General features: G+C 46.5%; 1 protein-coding gene across 1 annotated transcript; it reads right to left on the bottom strand.

Annotated features, from left to right (window-relative positions):
* Positions 1-795: 795 nt before the first annotated feature.
* ndp (norrin cystine knot growth factor NDP) lies at positions 796-16,315 on the bottom strand. Its single transcript, XM_056390201.1, has 3 exons — positions 16,137-16,315; positions 5,950-6,406; positions 796-3,570 (listed from the first exon to the last, which is right to left on the bottom strand). Exons 2-3 carry the CDS (start codon positions 6,154-6,156, stop codon positions 3,346-3,348), a joined length of 432 nt encoding a protein of 143 aa, XP_056246176.1. The 5' UTR covers positions 6,157-6,406; positions 16,137-16,315; the 3' UTR covers positions 796-3,345.
* Between the last annotated feature and the right edge of the window lie 7,581 nt (positions 16,316-23,896).

Raw genomic sequence — 23,896 nt, 5'->3', positions numbered from 1 at the left:
ACGAGGGAATTTAAAATGACTGTATGTAGAAGATTATTAACTTTATTTTATCCCCTTCACTTACATTAAAGTCCTTTATGAAGAGGAGCAGAAACTGTTCTGATGCTCCAACGAACACTTGATTATTGCTTTAAGTCAGATTTGAAAAACAGTGAAGCCATAATTTAAGTGTGTAAGAATTCCAGCACAACAGTCATCATCATCATCATCATCATCTTCGTGTTCATATTTTCTTGATGTGTTGACAGCTGGGTGAACGGTCACATGGCCGCCGTCCACGTCTGTTTCACGTCTGGCATTTTAATGGAATTCCAAACACACAGATGTGCGTTTCTCCTCCTTTAATAAGGAGGCACCTACAGTGCAGCACGGTCCAATAAAACGCCTCCTTTTCTATGATTTTTATTAAACGCTTGGATGGTTGTGATTAGGATCACGGGGCGAATGTGGCTGTGTGTGTGACGGGTTATAAAAAGACCACATGTGCCTGCCTCACACCTGGAAATAGACCCAGATGAAAAACTGTATTTGATGATAGTTTTAGCTTCTTTAATTGGGACGTCTGGAACTCAGCGTCTCCTTCCTGTGTCTCTTCTAAAGGACACAGTCTCAGCTTGACAGCCCATTATCCCGCCCTCCTGCAATTCTGTCACACTGGTTCCTCGAATCATTAAACCTCCTGCTTCATGTCACCAAAATGCCTCCTCTCCACTAATGTGTGTGTGTGTGTGTGTGTTGATAAAGGAGAGACACAGTGAGAGGAGACAGCAGAGAAAGGCAGATTAATCTCCAGAGTCGAGGGGGAAAAGGATTTTATTAGGCTCACGTGTGAAGCAGCGGCCGTGCTGTCAGTTGTAGTCGGGATTGAAACGTCCGCAGAGCAGAGCAGCATGATGGGAGGGTAACGTTTCAGCTCCCAGCACAACAAAGACGTCTGTACAGGGTGTGTATACTGTGTGTGTGTGTGTGTGTGTGTGTGTGTGTGTGTGTGTGTGTGTGTTTGTGTGAGTCAGATTTTTAATGGGATACTGAATTCATCCGCACAGGGAGAGATCCAGGCTTTCCTCTCCAGCGTCTCTGCAGATGATGCATTCACTGTCCTGCTCCTGGAGGCTTCAGGTTCAGTCACATCAAAACTCAACCTCCAGCTTCTTTTATATTTCTTCATTTTAATTTCATTAACGTTCAGCTTTCTTGTACTGAAGTCTTGTTAATGAGACGACTGTGGTTTCACAGCTGAGCTGCTTCACAATCTAAAACTCTATGGAAGCAAAGAAGTGTCCTGATCAGGCACCATGTTTTCGGGTTGTCCGTTCCATTCTTGTGAAGGCGATATCTCCGTAACACCTTGATGGAACTTTTTGAAATTTGGCACAAAACTTCACTTGGACTGAAGGATGAACTGATTAGAATTTGGTGGGAAAAGGTCAAAGTTAAAGGTCACTGTGACCTCACAAAACACATTTTCAGCCAAAATTCATTCACTAATTATGACACAATTTAACTCGAATGTCTATAAGGATAAAATGAAGTGACGACATTTTATATCCAAAAGGTCAAGGGTCAACTTCACTGTGACATCATAATGTTCTGTAAAAACACCTCTGGTCATTATTTAATGCTGTAACTCAGGAAGGAGAGACTGTGTGACCTCAATGCGACTTTAAATTCAAAGTATTTACATTTTGTCATTAAGTGTCTGTTGTTAGTGAGAGTCTGTTGTGTGAGTTAAACTGCTCGGCCTCACAGTTCCTGCTGTTACAGTCTGAACATGTCATACTGTTGCTGCTGATGATACTGATTACCTAAGTTATATTTTTGGGCATTTTTTTGCCTTTATTTTAATAGTTAGAGAGAGAGACAGAGACTTCGTGGTACATGCTGATCAATTCCCTCAGGCTCGATTGATCATCCTCAGTGACCCACATGTCCAGGTTTAAATTTTTCATCGTGAATTTTATTTTGGTGTTTGTTTTTATTTTGATGTAGTTTAAAACAACTGTTATTTTATAATGAATTATTTATAATTGTATTATTATTATTATTATTATTATTATTATTATTATTATTATTATTATTATTATTATGTGCACCACTTGAAACAACATTCAGGAAATTACAACTAAGGGAATTTAAACCACATGAAGTCAGACAGATGGATTTCAAAGTAAAACACTTCAATACTATAAAAGTCAGTGGTAATTGAATTATTTGAATATTAAGAATTCAGAGGCGGTTTAATTTAAAAAATGTAAAAAAGTAATGCGTTTCTTTGCTTCCATGAAGTTTTAATGAAAGAAGAAAGCACAGTTTGAACAATGGGACTGAGTGCAGATGAACTGACAAACTCCTGGCACACACACACACACACACGCACACGCACATGCACATGCACACACACACACACACGCACACACAGAATGAGTTACAGCTGAGGTTGAAGTAGTCTTCGTGGTTGTGGAGGATGAGGAGAGACTCGTCACAACACTGGACACGTGATTAGTAACAACACACCACAGTTTCTTGATAGGAGCTACAGATTCACTAAAGCTGACAGGAAACATCACAGAGACTCAAATAGAATAGTTTACATTTAAGATGAACGCTGACAAGCTCGACAGTCTGTAGACACCCCGCCTCCACCTCCTCGGTCTTCCTCCGCCCTCAGCCCTGCTCTCACGCCGTCTGCCGCTTCACGTTTACGGTTCCCTCTCGTGTCAGCGCCGCTCGTGTTTTACACAGCCGGATGAAAGCCTGCGGGGAGTGTGTAAAAGATTATTGGGTGAATAATCGCAGCGCAGGTGCCCCTCTAAAGATCCACCACATGTGTGGGCCACCGTCCTTTCCCACGTCGCTCTTTAACGAGGCGTGTTGTTCTGTTGTCGAATGCGTGCTGGAGATTTTATGGAGCCGGGAGACTCTCGTCCTGCGCTATGAAGCCTGTGTGTTATGAATTACGGCCCGTGATGAGCGCAGTGCGGAGGGTCTCCAGCCCCCCCCCCCAGGGAGCAGCGGTTTGTGATGTCTGGCCTTGAGCTGCTGGAGAAAATATGCTTCTTATGATTTGTTGTGATTGAATGCACGTCGTGGAGAGGGTATAGTGTGTGGTGTGAGAGTCCCGGGGGCTGCGGGTCGGTTTTCAGGCCAGTGTGAGGGTGGTACGATCGCTCCAAACTGTCACTGCCAAGATAACAACAAGCATCTTGAGCTGCTGTCCTCTGGGGCAATTATCTGATCCAACAATCAACCGAAACGCTCTGGAAAGCTTTAGATTAGGGGCCCGGGGCCAAGGAAAACGCTGGGTCTTGAGAGTCTGGAGGGTGTGGGGAGGGGGCCGCTCGCCGCTCAGCTGCATTCCTCACAGTTGCAGGCCAGGATGTATCTGTAAGTGGCCGTGATGCGCGTCCCGCCGGCGCAGCGCAGCCGCACCGCCTTCAGCTTGGAGGTGTGTGGCCGGCAGCAGGAGCAGGTGCTCTTGAAGGGCTGCTTGAGCACGGAGCTGAAGGAGATGAGCGGGTCGGAGCGGGTGGTGTGGCTGCAGTGACCCTCGCAGCGCGCCAGCAGCACCATCTGGAAAGCAGAGCGTAAGAAAGCACAGATAAGTCATTCACGCATTTTGTTTTCCTCGACCTTCAGGGAGGAGGAACGGGGTCTCCGGGTACAATGAGGCAGTGTTCGAGTCCCGTCTGTCTGGACTCCCGCCGTCTCTCCGACGTCTCGCAGCCTCGGCCTTGCACCTGCAAACTGAGAGATAGCAACAAGAGCAGTCACACATTCCTACACCTGCTGCAGCTCAGAGCTCAGGGTCACACACACACACACACACACACGCACACACGAAACGCTAGCCTTATTAGTGTCGTGAGCGTCCGCCTGGCATTCCTCTGTGGGTCACTACATTCCCGCCACCTCCCTAAACAGACTCCTGTGTCATGTCTTTCTGTCAGCTGCTGTGTGTCGCCACTCTCCACTTTGACAAAAGCCTGTCTGGGGCCGTGGCAGGGTGACACACACACACACACACACACACACACACACACACACACACAAAACACACACACACACACACACACACCACCACACACACCACACACAACACACACACACACACACACACACACAAAACACACACACACACACACACACACACACACACAGACACACACACACACACAGACACACACAAAACACACACCACACACACACACACACAGACACACACACACACACACACAGACACACACACACACACACACACACACACACACACAGACACACACACACACACACACACACACACACACAGGACACACACACACACAGACACACACACACACACACACAGACACACACACACACACACACAGACACACACACACACACACACACACAGACAGACACACACACACACAGACACACACACACAGACACACACACACACACACACACACACACACACCATCAGGAGTGTTGTCGCCACTTTAAGACCATTTGTCTTTGTCCTAGTCGAGGATCAGACTGTCAAACGGCAACAATTCCTCCTCTGGCACCGCCCCCCTCCTCCTCCCTCCTCCTCCTCCTCCCCCCTCCTACTCCTCCTCTTCCTCCTCCCCTCCCCCTCTTCCTCTTCCCCTCCTCCTACCCCCCCCGTCCGTCCGTCAGCACCTTCCTCCTCCTCCTCTCTCCTCCTACTCCTCGAAATGAATAAATAAATAAATGACTGTGAACAACATCCATCTACTCAACGTAAAGCTGTTCCCCAGACTGAAACCTCTGAGGTTTGGAATGAACGTGGTGCAAGGTTTTATTTATCAGTTAGCATGGAGGGATTACCTGTTCATACCTGGTCTTAAAGCTTTACACATGAGAACAGTTCATTATCTAATAACGCATCATTGTCCATATCAGTGCTGCAGATAACTTAACACATCTCTCTCTGTGTGTGTCAGCTGAACAAACTCCATCTGCTGATGAAGGAAAGATTTCTGTCAAAAACCCAGAACTGTCAAAACTGAATCATTAGTGGCCAAACATTCCCATAATGCAAATTGATAACATCTTTCATTAGACCTCTTCCCGTCTACATTCCCACTTCCCCCCAGGGGGTAATCAACGCATAAATTAAGTCTCAAGCTCAAGCTGAGATACTCTGGGCGGGGCTTGGTGACTGCTTTGTTGTGACATCACAAAGTTCCAGAAGTCCTGACGGCTGGTTTTAAGGCTCAGTTTCTGAATACAGGCTGTGTGCATTTCTCTGTGGACTGAGGCTTTGATACTTTCACAGTATTAATATAGAAGCTAGAGCTGATCTATAATCACACTACACATGGACACAGACCTTTACACTGGAGGAGCTTTAAAGACACAAACTTTCTGTATCGACAAACCAACTCTAATATTTTCTTTTACTGATTTTCTCAGAAATTGGTGAAAATTTTAGATCCATTTTGGATGGAAACTGAACTTTGTGTCCTTGTAAAATCAACTTTAAAATGAGGGATAAAAACTCCAGAGCCACACTTTGTACCTCCAACCTCAACACACGCACGCACACACACACACACACACACACACACACACACACACATATATACATAAACACAGTCCCTGAGAAACGAAGCGTGACTCGTCTAAATGACGAGTGATGGAGATAAAGAGGGAGAAGGAGATACTGGACTAAGTGGAGGAGGGGCAGTGACAGTAGTAGGAGAGAAATGTGTGTGAGATAAATGAGTGTTCAGTGTTGGGGGAGTGTTTCTGGCCGGTGTTTGGGGGGTTTCTATGCTTTTTGATGGAGCTGTTTGTCTGATATCTGTAATGAATGAGTTCATTTATCAGACAGAACTGACCGTGTTACCTTGAACAAGCAAATATGAGTGGGCGACCATAAGAGTGTGTGTGTGTGTGTGTGTGTGTGTGTGTGTGTGTGTGTGTGTGTGGCTTCCTTACCTTGGAGTTGCACTTATAAATCGGGTGTGTGATGGTCTCCACAAAGTGGTGCCTCATGCATCGCTCGGGGTCGGAGTCTCCCAGGTGCGGGTGTGCGTTGTCGCTGGCCTTGTTGCTGCTGGCGGACTGGACCAGGCCCAGCAGGGGGCAGCACATCAGGACCAGCAGCAGGCCAGAGGGGGGGCCCACGGAGACCGAAGGTTTCATGATGATCGGGCCGTCCTGAGGCTCGATCCTCTGGGTCGTCCGACTCGTCGCGTCGTCTCTGTTAGCGCCTGGGTTTCCGTCTCTCACAGTCTCTCACCTCAGTTGCGTTTGAGGCTCTCACGGAGAGGAGAGCGTCTTCGTCTCTGTCAGTACAGCGGAGGCTCAAGGACGGCGAGCTGCGGGGGGAGAGGTAGCAGGAGGGTCGGCTCGTCGGGCCGCTCCATCACCTGCTGTCTGGACCCACCGCAGTCTGGAAGGAGAAGACAAACAGGAAGTCATCAGTGGAAACATGAAGAGATAAAAACAATATTGTGTGTGTTTTGTCTATTAGTCATTTGTGCGTCCAAGGTAACGACTGTAAATCCTGTAGAAGAGATCACACACTCTCCTTCAGTGGATGAAACTACCTCCACACAAATTCCCACAGAAATTTCTGCCAGTTTTAGTGATTGACTGTTTGATGTGTGTGTGTGTGTGTGTGTGTCTCCAGACTTGGCTGCTCACTTTGTCTCCTTAAGTCCACGGTTGCCCCTGTACACCCACACACTGCACACACACACATGTAGACACATAAGTCCTGGTGCTTTTATTACAGAGCAGAAACTTAAGCCGAGCACAAACAGCCTGCAGCCAGGCCCCTTCCTCTCCACACCAACCACTTTTTCATTAAAACTAATCGCTCTCCCAACAAGCCCTCTGCCAGCCCCGCAGAATATTTTAACATGTATTTATGTCAGTTTTTCTTTTTCCTTTCTCCAGCTTCATAGTTTTATTGTCCTCCTGACGACAGGGTTCGTGTTAGGAGGGAGCTCGGAGCTGGCCCACGGAGGTTCTCTAACAGGCAATGTGTTGTGAATTAGGCCGAGGTGTGTGTACACGCGGGGTCAGGGAGTGAGGAGGGAGCGTAATGAGGGAGGTTTTTATTTTTCTTGAATTATTATGATTGTTAACCTATAGTCCGTGTCTGTAAATGTATGTGTCCAGAAGTTTGTCTTGGGCAGCTCGACTGCTGGATTGGTTTGCACCAGCTACTCGTTACCAAGTCCTTCCCAAGCTCGTAAGCTTGATTTATTAGGAAACATCTGTCACACTGTCCAATAAAAAGAAATGTAAATGCAAACAGGAAGTCTCTGTAGTATCACAAAGGGTAGAATAACTTATAAAAAAGGACATTTTGGAGGGGTTAAAACACCAGAAGTTACCTGCCTGTACTTTGGGTCTGATTTCATTTAGTTCAGTTTGGCAAACATGAAGAAATATGTGTTTCTGTTCATGTAGTTTAGCATGAGCAGATTATGCTAACCCACAGTGGCTGACATGTCTCAGTCATGTTTTCCATTTGTGTTGTTTCACTGAAATGTAAAATAAAAACTTCCGGGTTATTTAATTGTTAAATATCATTATTTATCTGTTGAAACCAGGTTAAGTTAGAAACTAAATGAGACAGAGATGTCTCGTCTATATGTGTCTTCAGTATAGTACTAGTAGTAGTAGTAGTAGTAGTATAGTAGTTTGTACATGGCGGGTGTGGTAGTCACGGCAACAGTGACCCAGGGGCCCGACACTATTTTTCTTGAATGTAAAACAACATTATTATATAGTGTTATAGTATTATATAAGATTAGTTTTAAGATGCTTGTTTTTGAGCAGATTTATACATAAACTTTTTATTTATTTTTTCTTTTTACCATAAACCTGTTTTATACATAAAGGTTTATTTAGCACCTGAAAACAACAAATTTTTCTTAATTATTAATTATTTTCAGTTTTAATAATGATGCTGCCTGTTTTGTAAATATTCCGATTGATCCTGAAGTTCAGGAAGTTTTATGAGTGATGATCTTAATGTCGAAACATTCTGGGCTGGTTCCTGTTAGAAGTTTATTCATCATCATTCTGCCAATAAAACATTATTCCACTGGAGTCTTATTTGCCTGTTTTCATTATGAAATACAGAGATGATTTCCCCGTGTATGGCCCTGATTAATGCATGAAAAGGGAACAGATATACTTAATGTTCGGGGTCCAGGTTTTGTGCTCCACCCCCGGGTGGATGTGGAGCCAGTGGCCTCGTGCCCTCAGTAACTGCCCCTCTGAGCTGCAGTGAGTTAAAGCAGAACAAATGAACTAAACTTCACATTCCTGCAGAGCTCCCTCTCTAACATCCATCTCCTTCACTGTTTGACTCAACTACACTTTTCCCTCATTTCAACTGAAATCACAGAATACATCAAGTTCACTTGAAACCTTTATACACCCCCCCCCCCCGATCCCTCCGTCTTCCACCACATCCCACCCCCCCAAAAATTCCAACCCCTGTATTTTTCTTTCTAAGGAGAATCATTTAACCTTAACATTCCTCCTGAGAGAAATAGAAGTATCATTTGGCCTGTTAAAATAAATACTCCCCGAGATGTTTCGCTGGCCTGTCGAACATGTGCTGCAGGGTTTACACAGCAGACGGCCCGGGCCGCCTCCTGCAGCCAGCACCCATCAGCACCTCCAGCTCTGCCAGCCGCACCGCTGCTATCCCCATCCCTGCTGCTGGTGTCACCGTCGGCTGCTGGTCGAAGGTGTTACACACTCGTTCAGGACAGAGCCTGAGTCTGTCATTTAACAGGATGAAACCAAGATGACAGGATGAAGGATCAGTAGTCGGAGTAACCTGTGAAGGGGGGCACTGCCCCCCCCCCCCCCCCCCCATGTGCCCCGTGGCCTCAAGTTCCCATTGAGTGCAGGTCATACAGCAGATTTCACACGGCAGCTTCAGTACTGCTGTGATGGAGTAACACCACCTGGCCCCAGGTTTCTGCACCATGTGCGCACAACATTTTTACACTAGAACCCGCCACAGATTTAGATTTATAGGCTGATCTATGATCATATCAAATGTCATGATATTTCCTGAAATATGTGATTTTTCAAAAAATATTTTTGCAAAAATAACTTCTGTTTAGTGGCAGCATCACTAATACCTAAAACTTATAATGCAATAATTTAATTTTATGTGATTAAAAAACACAGCAAACATAAAAATATAGAAAAAATATAAAATAAAATAATGTATTATAAAAAACAAAACAAAACCCCTCCTGTGATAATATCCTTTATCATGATATTTGGTCTGTTTTTTTATTATCAATCATATCATTATTATTAACAAAATATTGTTTTCTCCTGATAATATCTTGTTATCTTGAAATAACATAATAATATCTTGAATTAATAAAAAAAAGATATTAAATTGTGGATTGGTTTTGCCCAAACCAACACAGGATGTCTGTCTAATGTAAAAGGGGGTAATTCCCTCTGGCTTTCAGCTTTTTGCAACATGTCATGCTCACACCATGTTTCTGCTGCCCCCAAGTGACCAAAGCAAAAACCTGATATTGTGTATTAGTGGTGCAAACTCCCAATCAAATGCTAAATTAATCAAAGCACCAAAAACCAGTTAAGTGGAGTGAACGTGGGAGTTTGAGCGACAGTTGCCCCCTTTGCTCTGTTGAAAGTCCAGGCTTGAGACGGTAACAGACGGTATATTAAAGTGAGTGATCGCAGCGTCTCGTGAACCCAACAAAAGGAATCTATAAAGTGAAAACATGTTGAATCAATTCAGATCAAACATGCAACAGTTTTTATGGCCACAAAAAACAAAAAAAAACATCCAGAATTTCCTTGTAAATCCCAACAGAAAACGACAGGAGTGATCCAGCTGCTAAACACCAGGACGAGTCAAATAAACTATATTTTACTCCACCTGTTGTCGAGCTGGTGCGCAGCCAGCTCTGTCCTCTCTGATTAACCATTAGCCAGACATTCCCACCGTATTATCGTTTTTATGTGCAGCGAGGAGATGATTTTCTATCGATTGCCATCCGCCTGTCCTGCAGCCAGCTGAGGCGGCCGTCCCTCACGACACGGGGACCACACATCATAATTAGTGTCTCTTTTGGCGACTCGCTCTTGAGCTTTGAAAGCCGGTGATTCAGCGCAGAGCTACGAACGGCAGCTGCCTCAGATAATGGGGCTTTTAGGATAATATACGGAGACAGTATCTGTGTGACTGAGTTCATTATCTCTCTGTGAGTGAGTGATGCCCGGCTGCCTCCCTGCCTGTCGGGACTGTAGGTTGAAGACGACCGACGGGAGGTCTGGAGGTTTGGGGGCAGCGTCGGGGCCGCGGTGGCCTCCTCACTTCCTGCTCACCCACACCTGCCCTGGACTCAGATTTATAGTGCCCTGGGTGTTCACAAACAGCAGCTGGATCCTCCCGTCCAGTCCACTCCCCCCACCCCACCCCCATCTCGTCCAAGTATAATGACCGACAAACCCAAAACCGTTACGGTCCGTATCTTTCCTGGATCTATTGTTTGGCCTCGACCCCATCGTCCACTCAAACCGAGCTATAATTACAAAAACAAATCCCCATTGTGTTCCACTTTAAAACGCACCATTCTTCCTCTGTTGGTGTCCTCCCGAAACCCGTCCCTCCACATTTCCTCTTATCACTTCCTCCTTTATCCCCAAGAAAGAAAAGCGCTGGTACCCCTCTGTTGTACTGCTGAGGTGTTGGATCAAACCTCGCCGTCACCCCGGGTCCTGACTGTTTTCATTATAAAGAAAAGCAGACATGTTGGCAGCAGAGCTTCGCAGAATACAACAAGTCGTTCTTTCTGAATTACCCATGAAAACTCAGCTCAATTAAAGTAAACAGCTTCGCTCGATGACTGTTGTAGAAAAACTTCTGCGGGGCCAGAATCCATCCAGTAAACCAAAGTCAAACTTTCCATTTGACCAAGCGAGGGATTTTCTGGAAGCCGACGCCACCTTATCTCTGTTAAAACGCATTCAGATACATGTGAGTTTGAGGAATAGTATGCAGTCTGGGACAAGAGACCGAGTGAGGTCATGTTCAAGGTTTTTTACGTGGATCTGAGTTCTGTCACCGCCAAGCCTCCGCTCCCAACCTGAGTGAACAGCGATCCGTGTGCGGGGCTCGGCGGAGTGGGAAAAACGGTGCATGTGGCGAGACGGTGGAAAACAGAGGCCGCACTGTTCCTGCTTCAAGTGGGTAAAGGGATATTTAGTTCTAACAAGAAAGGAGGGGAGAGCGGGTTCTGTTCTTCCCGGGGAAGCGGGGAGACGTCCAGATTTAGCTATCGCAACCTTGCCAAGATTGAAGCGCGTCCAAAACAAGTAGTCCGGAGCAGTGGCTTCATTATTGGAGGGGAGGAGGTGGAGACGTAGTTCTCCCCTGATTTCTGTGCAAACAGCCCATAAATAACCAAGATCCTGGGCCAATAGAGGCAACTAAAAATGACTTTTATCATTGTTAATTATCACAATGATGGAGGATTTACCGCTCGAAATTCATACTCATCTTCTTTTTTATTTTTAAAAATGGGTCCCTGATTTCAGCCGAAAGCAGCTTCTCATTTCTAGGCGATGACTGTCGACTCCACCCGCTCAGAGGACAACCGACACTCCAGCTGACTTTTAATGTTTCCAGCTGACCTGCTTCAAAACAAGAATCTTGTAAAAGTCTCTGTTCTCACCACGTAGAAGAGAAATCCAGAGCTCCGAACGCAAGCGGGCAGAACGGTGACGGAGGAAGGAGCCGAGGTGATAAAGATCAGTCAGTCTGAGGACAAATGCGATAAAACAATGTGAGGACCCGTAGAAAATGAATACGATGACGAACAAGGCTTCGTCATGCATTTTTAATTCTTCACTGCTTCACTGTGTGTCAAATGGGAAACAAAGCCAAAGTTAGCTCAATGTGGACAAAGCTAACCTTCAATAGCTCAGTTCAACCACAACGTTTACAGCAACTGTAACCGGTTTGCATCACATGGTCAAACATGGTGCTGTGTCTGGGTTCAGTCAGTAGAGTCCGTCTGTTGGCTCAGAAACAAATCATAATTTTAATAATTCGCCGCAACAACCCAAAAATCTAAAGTATTCTCCTTTCCTCTTTAACTGACCGATGTGGAGCTTGCGGTACTTAGAGTTAATTAGAGGAGGCCCACGGCCGGAGGAAATTAAATAGCATGTATTATATGTAACTACACACACATTAAGTGTGGAGGCCAATCTCTACATCTGCATTTACTGCTTATTAAAAGACATATCATGTGTCATAGAGCAAATCACATTTTCTAAAGTTCTGTAGATAAAGCTGAAGCAGCGACGCCAGGAGGCACATCATTTAAAAAAAACAAAAAAACAAACCCGAAAGATCCAGTCTGGGTTAAGAATATCTGTGGAGCCAAAACCACATAACCACAATACTATCCCTCCTCACGTCCCACAATCCCTCTGGCTTCAGGCTTTAGGACTTTGAGGTTATGAGACGGTGATTCAGAGCTGATGTCTCTCTTTAGAGGCCGTGGTCAGGAAGACGCCTCCCAGGTGTACACACACACACACACACACACACACACACACACACACACACACACACACAGACACACACACACAGACTGACCTACCACTGATACACTGGTGGAACGTAACTAAGTTCATTTAGTCTAGTGTCCACAGCGCCCGATCACATAACTACTTCACCCTCGGCATCCATCATAAATAAACTAGACTCTTACATTTCCCTTTTAAATCTTTATAATTTGATGTATTTTATAACTATTGTAAATGTTAATTTGTAGTTCCTTGTGTGGTCTTGTGTCAGATCTTGAAAGAGAGATTTTGATCTCATGAGTCTGATTAAATAAAGATTAAAAAACTGTTCAGTAGTTAACTAGGAGTTAAGAGTTTTGAGGTACATGTACTTCACTTGAGTATTTCTGTTTTATTCTACTTTATACCTTTATTCTTCACGACAGTTCAGAGGGACATATTGTATTTTAACTCATTTTAATTTATCCAATAACATGTAGTTTAGTTTTGCTCCTCAGATGCAAAGAGGTGTTTGTGAATTACAGGTCTTTAGGGTTTGGACTGTTGGTCAGAGTTGTGCTTAACATTTGTCATAATTTCCTGACACTTTACCAACCAAAGATAAGACGGGTTAATCAATAATAAAAAACTGGCTCTGTCCCCGGTAATGAAAACACTGGATCACAGCCCGAAGGATGTGAGGTGCCAAAGAGCGTCACAGCGAGACGTTTGTTCCGGAGGTAAAAGTGAAACAATGACATTGTCTCAGGATCCGTGACGAGCCCGTGAAGCCTCCAACTGTTCCACCATATGTTGTGTAGGACCGAGTTCCTCGGTCCACGTTACCGCGGTTTGTTCTCAGCAGTGGGGAGCATGTATAAATATCCCCTGCCCACCTTACTTCTGGGTTTCTGTTCTCACACATGCAAACCCGCACACGTATGTGCATGTAGTCCACGGGGGGGTGGGGGGGGCTCTGCACATTGCTGGGATGCTGTTGTGCGCTGGCACACGGACCGAGACCGAGGAGCCAGATCTTCAGAGGGATCCTCCGCTTTATCACACGGGCCAGCCGGCAGCTGAGTACACAGTTGCTGTCCGGGGATGGGGGGCCTTGTCTGCAGCACCCCCCCACACCCCTACACCCCCACCCTGCTGCCACGCACTGAAAACAGGTGCATCAAAGGATGCCGGAGGAGGAGGGGGAGTCGGGGAAAAAGACAGGTAGAGCGGGGGAAGTAATTTTTTAAGCCGCTATGAATATCCCTCCCTCCCTCCCTCCCTCTCTTCTTCTTCCCAACTACATCATCACACTCTCTGATTTGCTCCCCTGCTGCTCCGTGCCCAGAGTTTATGTCATGACTTTCTATCTACCACCCCCCCACCCCCCACCCCACCCCTGCTCCTCCTCGACCTCACCTCCCTCCATTGTTTCACCAGCTTTTAATAAACTAAAGGGCAGATTCCTGACTGGAGCGAGAAGGGGGGGGGCAGACCCACAGACCTGTCCTCCAGCCACACACACACACACACACACACACACACACACACACACACAGAGTTTGGCATGCAGCGTGCCAAGCTCTTCCACTGTCTACTGACGCCAGCTCCCGAAACACACACACACAAACTTACTCTTCCTCCCTCTCTCTCTCTCTAACACACACACAGACACACACACACACACACACACACACACACACTCACTCTCACCCTCCCCACGCGCCAACCTCCTAAAAGCTAAGCTCCTCACTAAATATATCCCCCCCAGTAAAGATAAGACAAACACAGTGGATTTGAGAGCGGTGTACAGCCAATGACGGGCGGCCATGTGAGCCGGAGCTAAGCTCGTGTTAGCTTTACAGTTTAGGCTTCAGAGACGGAGCGGGAAGACACAGAGGACATGTATGTGTGAATGTTCCCGTCGTTTAGTGAAGCACAGTCGCTCAGGGTGTGTTTGTTGAACCCACGTCCACCTCAAACCCTAAACCCACCTCCTCCGTTCTCTCCATCCTCGTCAGAGAGGAGGGAGAAGAACAGTGGCGAGCTGCAGGCTAAACGCAGCGCATGAAACTAGATCAATCCTCCATTCCGCTGCGAGCCCGAGGCGCTTCTCTAAAAAAGAAAAAGAGTGAGCAAAGGAGTCGTAGGCGTGTTTGTTTTATCGCGCTGGACCAGGTTTCTTCGGGGGCAGCATGGATCTGTCACATGCTCGTCTGGCAGGGCGGCGTTCAGAGTCTTCCTGACGGCCCCGCCGTTCGTGCAGAGCATCCATTTGTCAGAAGCACATTCCTGCGGCGGTGAGACATTGTGAACTGACTATCAGAGCTTCAACACTGTCCAAATAAACACACTCACAATGGGCCCCAGTGTGTGTGTGTGTGTGTGTGTGTGTGTGTATGTGTTTGCATGCATGTGTGAGAATATGAAACATGAGAGCTCAGACACAAAACCAACCGTGCATCGCTGCTGTCTGCGAGCACCTGGCTGAGTGTGCGACGCTTCAAACACACCTCCTCCTCCTCCTCCTCCTCGCCTTCCTCTTCTCCAAACAGTTCAAAGGTCAGTTTTAGTTCGAGGCGAGGACGAGGAGAGAAACTCAGACATTTTCTTTCCGTGCAATCGGTTTCTCATCTGGTGTCACTGGAAGTGGAGAGGGATGTCTGGAGGGATGTGTGCATCACACAGTCTCTCTCTCTTTTTTTCCCCTTGTGTTAGCCTCTCGGTCACTCTCACCTCCTCCAGCCCTCTCTCTCTCTCTCTCTCTCTCTCTCTCTCACACATCTCAGTTTCATTCTGTTTCTCCTATTTATCGTGTCCTTCTCTCTCTGAAGGCTTCACTGTTCCCGTCTCTGTTTTTCCTCCTGCTTGGACTTCTCTCTCTCTCATTATCCCTCAGTCTCATCACTTCATTTTTCATTTAAACACCTTCTCCTCTCCTCCTCAGTTGGATGGAAGTGGTAGCTCCTCTCCTCCTCCTCCTCCTCCTCCTCCTACCTACCACAGAGTCTATTATATCTGTCATCATCTCCCTCAGCAGCCTCAGGGCTCAGCACAACAGGCCGAGTCAATCACACACTTACAGACATAAACGCACGCACCTGTAAAACACATATCCATACATATATCCAAAGTTATTCACACTGTTATTAACCTCATGCAGCTCCAGCACGCACGCACACACACACACACACGCGCGCGCGCACACACACACACACACACTCCCTACTTGCTCCACTATCCCTCCAGCCTTGCTGTCAATGCCTGATTAGCGTGTTCGCCGGCGCCAACACAAACATGTTTCCTCCGATTACACATCATGTCACGCCGCGTCCTAATCACAACCACTTGCGGTTTCTGGACTCGCCAGCAGAAGAAAATACCTGCAATAAAAGAGGAATGTGCACCTGAGCTCCTGAGCTCAGGGATGAGACCGAGTGAGGAGAAGTTCAGATCAAACTCTGTGACGCTGTCATGAACAGCTGTGAGAAAATACACACGGACAGAAAGTACAATACACCTTTAAAAAGAAGAAAGGCAGAGTGTGTTTGTAGGTGTGTCGGTCCTGAGGCTGGTGGACTTACCTTCAGCGCCCGGCAGCGGACGGACAGACAGCTGAGGTATCCAGAGACTGGCTGAGACCCTGAACACAACGCTGGATTTGTTGTTCAACTATTGTTTCCCAGCCAGCTCCTCTCTCCTCCTGTTTCTACCTCTCTCTCTCACACACAGATTGTCTGAGCGCTATTCTCTCCTCCCTCTGTCTCACTGTCTCTCTCCCTCCCTCCCTCCCTCCCTCTCTCTCTCTCTCTCTCTCTCCCTCTCTCACTTTCTCCTGAACAGGGAAATCACCAGAAAGAGGGGAGCAGCCTGGATGCTCCGTCTGTGAGGACGCTTGTCACATGTGGATCGTGACACAGCAATCGTATATCATACGCCCTTTCTCTCCCTCTCTCTCTCCCCCTCTCTCTCTCTCTCTCTCTCTCACACACCAGCTGACGCACCGACACGCTCCACAGCGGCAAATGGGAATTCCAGCCCTGGACGGCTCCGCTCACCCCATCAGGAGAGAGCTGACCAAAAGCTGCAGCCAGTTTTACGAGGTCAGGGTTATAAAACTGTTAGCAGATTTAGTTTATTTAAAAACAACTGGCCCCCGTGGCCTTTCCTCTTCACGCGCTTTCTCCTGCCCATGACATGAGGGGAGGAGGGGGGGTGTGTGTGTGTGTGCAGGTGGGGAGGTGTGGGAAAGGAGAAGAGTTAAAGAGGAGGTTAAATCACTCACCTTCGCCGTCTTCTCTTGATGGGAACATCTATCTCCACCTGCAGACAAGGTTATAGTATCACTGGAGAATACGTCCCTATAGATTCATTTAAATTACAAAACGAGCCGTGCATTAATCACTTAAAATCTGCCGGACATTTCATCTTGGATTATTGGTCTTCATCTGTGAACGATTATGTGACGGTGCAGGGCCTGTGTGTTTGGCAATGGTGAAAACAACAGCAACAGAGCAGGGACTGCAGCGACCCCGTCCATCAGTCACATCACACACATGGAGAAAGACACCATGAAGATATAAAGGGGACAAACTGTGATGCATTCAGTGAGGGAGGCGTCTGCGTTTACCTTGAGACACGAGCTGTCACACCTTCTCTGAGGCTCTCGCACGCGGCCGCTGCCAAATTATTACGATGTATTGCGTCAGTTGCTTTTGTTTCTGATTTATCTGCGGGGGGGGGGGGGGTTTGGTTTATTGAACACTTTAAGTTACTAGAAAGATGGTGAAGGTGAAGTCGTCCGACTGAGGTGTGGAAAAACACAGCCAGATGCAGCCTGACAAATAAGGCACATCGTGTAGAGGCTAAGTACCGAGGATGCATTCTTTCAACATGTTTCATACAGACAGAGGGTGGAGGAGGTGGGGGGGCAGGTTGGGGCGGGGGGGGGGGGGGGGGGGGGATGCAGAGCATGACAAATAATGAATTTTTCATAGGCTGATTAAATAAGAAAAGGGCGGGCAGTCAGACAGTGTGGGAATAACAACAAGTACGATGCCAAAATAGGTGAAAAAGAATAACATGAGCCATGTGAGGCTGACAGCATATGTTCAGATACTCATTGTACCACACACACTTACACACACACACACACACACACACATACATTCAAGTCCTGGTATGCAGAGTCAAAACTCTCGGGGGAAATAAGGGGAGCAAGCTGCACCACACTAAGTAGGACTTAGTGGGTCAAAAGTTTAAGAAGCACAATTACCTGAAAGACCTCGGCTGACCCCCAAATTTCTCACCTTCTGTTCCCTCACACACTCACACACACTCACACACACACAAACTCACACTCACTCACACACTCACTCACACTCACACACACTAACACTCACACACACCCACCTTCGACAGAAGCGATTTACAGCCGGCAGCAGGAGAGGGTGAAAACTTATACACCACCAACAGGCTCCTAGAGAGAGAGAGAGAGAGAGAGAGAGAGAGAGAGAGAGAGAGAGCAGGAGACCCACGTAAGCAGCGTTTGTATTTTGATTACACGTTCAGGCATTGTAAATGATCACCGCTGCGAACAGTGTCAAATTAAATGGTCATAACTCACCTGGACAGAATCTGACCTCGTCTCCTTGGCTTACTCAGCTTGCGTCCACATGAGAGGTGGTGACAGGGAGTAAATGGCTTCAGATAATGTATCATAATATCACATTAAGAAAATGTCCGTGGAAGCCAAATGTGAATCCCATATGTGGAGAGGAGGAGGGGGGGGGGGGGGGGAGAGGAGGAGGAGGAGGAAGAGGAGGAGGAGGAGGAGGGGAGGAGGAGGAGGGTGGGGTGAGAGGCAGAGGGAGTGGAGGAGAAGGCCAGAGGATGGAAGATATATTGAGCAAAAGGAGGGGATACGCCGGGTGACACAGCGCCACAAAAGCAGCTTTCTGACAACTTGTAAAAAAGGCTTTTGCTTTCTGTAACAACAGGCGGTAAGTGGATGGTGGTAAAAAGCTAAACAATATTGTTTCTATGTGACAGCTGTTTAAGATCAGGAGAGTAAAGTCTTTACTCCCTCCGCTGTTTATCCAGATTTCCATCTTGTTGATGTGTCACTGGCCAGTTAGCAGACTTTACCCTGTGGCTGTTCACACTGGTGATTAGGCAGCAGGTCAGGTTGCGCCCCCTGTTACATCTGCGTATAAGCCCGTGACTGTTAAGAGCGTGACGTTGGCGGCTGTCCCCGTCTTGATCAAGTCCCGCCTTGGCTGCAGGCGGTGCCGTACGCTGTCCCCACGAGCGCCGGCAGCTGAGATGTGACTGAGCCTGATGTGAGATGAGTCGTCGCCTCATCAGGACGGGATTAGCGGGGGGGAGGGGGGAGGGGGCAGGGTCACATCTCGGCTCAATCGCACCCGAGTCACGCGCTCCCAGGCCTGTGGGGCGTGACCGTCCTGACGTCGGCCATCTTTGTTCTGCTCTGCAAGAATGTAAACCTGCGGTCCCCTTGCTCGAAGAGTTAAACATCTCTTCGTCCTGTCAGCTTTCAACTAAAGCTCTCTGTTCTCTCCTTCAGCGCAGGAAAAGCTCGTTTCAAGCCGGTTCGTATTATGTGTGACAAGCACAAAGCTGTGGACTGATGGATGGTGCACAGACATTTTCAGTCTTCATTTGGGAGATTGATTTCCAGCCTTATTCTAGGTAACATGAAAAAATGGTAGGGTTGGGGGGGGGGGTGAAGGGGTTATAATTTGGGGAGATTTATCAACAGAGAAACAGGCATGTTTGCCTCAAATATAAGCTCTGCTGGGAGCCAGGAGTCTAACGCAAATAGTCCCATAGTTGTAATTTACAGTCGGTGTAGAATAACTTTCTCTTTTCTTGACCAGGTAAAACAATGTCGCAGCAGCTGCCAAAGACAACGGGCGTGTGATGAGTGTACCAGGTCTGGGTTTTTTTGGGAGTTGAGGGGGAAGCACGGTTACAGCCGGTACAAGTGCTCCGAGCGGCTGATACAGGAGCGAAACGCCGGTATCAAACAGACGCTGCGCTCCTCCGGTGGCGATCCGAGTTCAAACCACGGTGCAGTTAATGATCTTAACACACGTTTACGTCTACACATAAACACACAGTCATGAGCATGATATTGCATGAGGAATGAGAACAGCAGCCCCGGGTGGGGGTGGGGGAGGTGAGGGGGGGGTTATGGAGACAGAAAAGGGATGAAAGAAAGAAAGTGAAAAACTCTGAGACAGAGATAGAGGGAGATATGGAACAATGAGAGAGCAGCTAAGTGTTTCCCCATGTGCACCTGGGGCAGTGGCTGACCCTGTAAAGTGGGGTCTAAGCCTTAGCCCTCTCTCTGTGCCAATGCCCATAGGCACTGAGGAATCACAGGAATGAGGGAGAGCAGCCAAAAGCAGTCTGCTAAACTCCCTTCATCTTTATAGAAGTGCCGTTACAGAGGGCCTCCAGTCCAGGCCCAGACAGGGAACACTTCCCAGGCTGCTCCATCCCTCCCACAGCCCTCCTGGGACAGTGACGGGCTCCAGTGTTCAGTGACTTTCTCCTGAGAAGGAGCCAGCAGGTAGGAAGACACCAACTTCTGCCAAGAGGGTAATTAAAGATTTGTGTCTAGACGGACGGCATCATTAGAAAGTTTGAGTTGTGACTGTGGAGTCAAAGGGACAATCTGTGAAATATCTCAACAGCTACTGGATGGACCAGCGTGTAAATTCATTGTTCCTGGAAGATGAGTCTCCGGCAGCACCATGAGGTCGACATCTTTGATGGATTGCCCTAAAATGTAGTGAAGACATCGACGGTTCCAACACTATAACACTATATATCCTAATCCTAATGATGCCTTAACTTTTCGTCTAGCGCCCTCATCAGCTCAAAAGTCACGCAGAAAAACTGATCAGTCTCAACTGTTTTTTGTGTTTAGCGCTAATTATCCAGCATTAGCGTGTTAATAAGCAAAACTAAGATGATAAACATTATTCTGTATTAACATTATACTCTATTATTATACTAATGCTAAACATTAGCATGTTAGCATCGTCCTTGCGAGTACATTAACGTGCTGATGTTAGCATTTAGCTCAACGCACCGCTGTGTCGAAGTAAAGCTTCACAGAGCTGCTCAAATGGCTGTAGACTCGTACGCTGCATTCACATGGTGTCGGAATAATCGGAAAAATTAGTTTCCGACCGGGAACGTCGCCTAAAGTTGGAACAACAACTTGGAAAGTCGGTGAAGTTTGGTGCACGACTTGCCGAGTTGTTGACGTCATATATGGCAGACGTAAATAAATGTTTGGTTGACGGTGAGAAACTTTTGATTAATGGTGCAAATGCACACATTGCATATAATTTTTTTTACTAACATTTAATTTGTAATATGGTATTAGGCTGTAACCATGTAGACTGACTTACATTAGCTAGTGAAGTTATTAGCTAGCAGTAACTCTGATCAACGTGTTGTTTAAATGATGAACACACCGAAGTCGGGAAACGGGAACATCCGAGGAGCACGTGAATGCAGCATTAATATAAATCATTTTTAAATAAACATTTTCAGTTTTGAATGTAGAAATACATGAAAAATACACTTTCAAAAACATTCCTAAATTAGAGGTTTAAATTATATAAAATCAGTTGTAGCAGGGAAATTAAAACATGAGACTTCTGCCGTGGTGTGAGTTACTAGAAGCTTATTCAGAGTGAACTGTGGGGCCAAAAACTGCTTCTCTGGGGGAACAGTTCTGAGAAAAACAACATCTGAACGCAGGTGCTCTGTAATGTGTGTGTTTTTGTGTGCTTCCAGGTTTAGGATTTGTTGTCATGAGAAAAGAAAGGCACACGGCCAGTAAACAGAAATCTTTCCCCTCTTGTTCTCAGATATCTGTTTAGACTTCATAGATTGGCTATGACTCCATCAGACTCACATTAAGCCCATCACGCACATTCACATGCACGCACGGTCGGATCCTCTCGACCCAGGAGACATTTATGACCTTCCCGTATATCAGTTTTTACAGTGCAGCGGCCCCGAGCAGAACAGCAGTAAAGTGGAACGAGGACAAAACGAGAGATTCTTTACAACGAGCCTCAGACTTCTCCTTCTGCTGAGCAGAGACGGAGAGACAACACAAAGTCACATCAACACCCAAACCACATCAACAAAACATTGCGTGCTGAGAGGAGACATCATCGGGGAGGGTGATTCATGTGAGTTTTACCCCAGTGTTTGGTTCGATGCACATGTTCGTCAACGTGGTGGTTTAAGTTTGACAAAATGATTTCTTGATTGTTTTTTCTTTTGTTTTGTTTTTTTTTATGCGGCGAGCCAACGGCCGCTGCTCCAGCATGTAGGACAATATCTCAATTCAACTCAGCGCTAATCAAATCAGCCTTATTTATATAGCAACTTTCATACAAACTTGTAGCCCAAAATATCAATGCTCTCCACTAAATCCAATAAAGTCAATAAAACTGTCATATGAATTTATGAAGCGACATAAAAATGTTGAATATTTTTATGGCATTTGGCCTTAAAAAAAAATCCCTGGCTAGAATTGAAGCAGGAATGTCACAGTTACCCTGTCAGCTACTCAACCACCCAGACGCCCCAGATTCTTATAATCAGTACAGAAAGTTATATTAAAGGTCCCATATTTTCTTCTTCTATGTTTTATTTGAAGTTTTGAGCCATAAGAAGATATATTTTTGGTTTTAAGATCCAAAAAACATCTCAGTGTAGTTTTACATCTCCTCTCTCAGGCTTCTCTCTGGAGCTCTAGTGACAACAGGTCAGTGAGCCAATCAGAAGAGAGGAGCCTCTCTTCTGATTGGCTCACTGTTTTCTGACTGATCCAATAAAAATAAAGCAGATTTCAGGTAAAAACACTCAGAGAAACCAAATCCTGCAAGGTTTGGATGGTGGGTCCCGGTGGGCGGGGCTTGGTGACTGCTTTGTTGTGACATCACAAAGTTCCAGAAGTCCTGACGGCTGGTTTTAAGGCTCAGTTTCTGAATACAGGCTGTGTGCATTTCTCTGTGGACTGAGGCTTTGATACTTTCACAGTATTAACGGAGCTACAGCAACACAGCTGTTTACAACCCTCTTGTTTTGCTTTGAATTCTATCACTCCTTTTCCTCTATTGAAGTCAGCATGCTAACCAGCTAGCCCAAGCCCAGTTGGTCCATCTCATCACTTCCTGATACCAAATCACTGTAGCGTCCAGTCTGACCTGAAGACGCTACAGTTCCCTACTCGAAAGACGTATTATTAACTCTTGTACTGTAAACGCAACGATGGCTGAAGCTCTCGCTAAGACTGGTAAGTAAACATCTGTTACTGCTAACGCTAGCCATGTAGCAAGAGCAAAACTTACAAAAAACACCTTTAATTTAGAGCTAGACCTGCTTTATAACCAGAGAAGACATGGAAATCTACCTTTTATACTATATAGGACCTTTAAAGGATCAGGCTGGTGATATGCGTTACTCCTCTGTGTCCTCCATTGTTGTCCACAAACTATTAAAAACACGAATCAGTGAGTCACCGTTGCACAGGAGACAACAGAAAGTAATGAGTTGAATGAATAATACTTGTAATATTCTGTCCCAGCCTTGTCCTTTAGTTAACACTAAATATAAAAATCAATCTGTCTGATCTAAAGGATGTTCTCTATGTCGTACAGTGCAGCCAGATTTCAGAGAGCAACGATCAGGACGCAGCTCGTTCAGTTTGCTGTTGCTGAGTCACAGAGCATGACAAGGCAGAAAATGTGGGGATGTGTGGGTGCAAAGAGACAGAGAGTGACGGGAGGAGACGGGGAGGAGGGGAGGAGGGAGAGGGCCGGGTGACGAGGTTCCTCCCTCACTGTCCCTCTCCTTCTCACGTCGTGTTTCAGGAGGCAAAAAAAAAGGCCAAGTATGTGCTCAGGAAGCTCCCGGCCACCGCCGACCGCACCGACGTCACCTTTTGTGTTTTGGTGGTCAGCGACTGGGGGAAGCTAATATTTTAGTATGTGTGAAAGTAGACGGAGAGGACCTGATAATGCCTGGGGTGATGTAATGCACCGTTTCTGTGCTCGGTGTGAAGGGGGTGAGGCGGGAGAGGTGTGTATGAGTGTGTGTGTGTGTGTGTGTGTGTGTGTGTGTGTGTGTGTGTTTGCCGGTTACATGGAAGGGATTGGGTGGTTCATTACCTAATGTTTGACTTATCCCCTTACTAGAATTTGCAACGCAGGCTCTGATTACAGTGGCGCCTCAGCTTGAACAACCTGTGCCTTTTTATAGTCTTAACACTGCCACAGACGGACAG

The sequence above is a fragment of the Seriola aureovittata genome, chromosome 11 (genome assembly GCF_021018895.1).
Source record: "Seriola aureovittata isolate HTS-2021-v1 ecotype China chromosome 11, ASM2101889v1, whole genome shotgun sequence".
NCBI lineage: Eukaryota > Metazoa > Chordata > Actinopteri > Carangiformes > Carangidae > Seriola > Seriola aureovittata.
This window is presented reverse-complemented; position numbering and strand designations above follow the sequence as displayed.

Bases quoted from the DNA above. Each gene is read 5' to 3' on its own strand.
- ndp (XM_056390201.1), bottom strand. From the start codon at position 6,156: ATGAAACCTTCGGTCTCCGTGGGCCCCCCCTCTGGCCTGCTGCTGGTC. The intron at 3,571-5,949 runs GTAAGGAAGCCA...TCTGCTTTCCAG, and splicing joins TTTATAAGTGCAACTCCAAG to ATGGTGCTGCTGGCGCGCTG.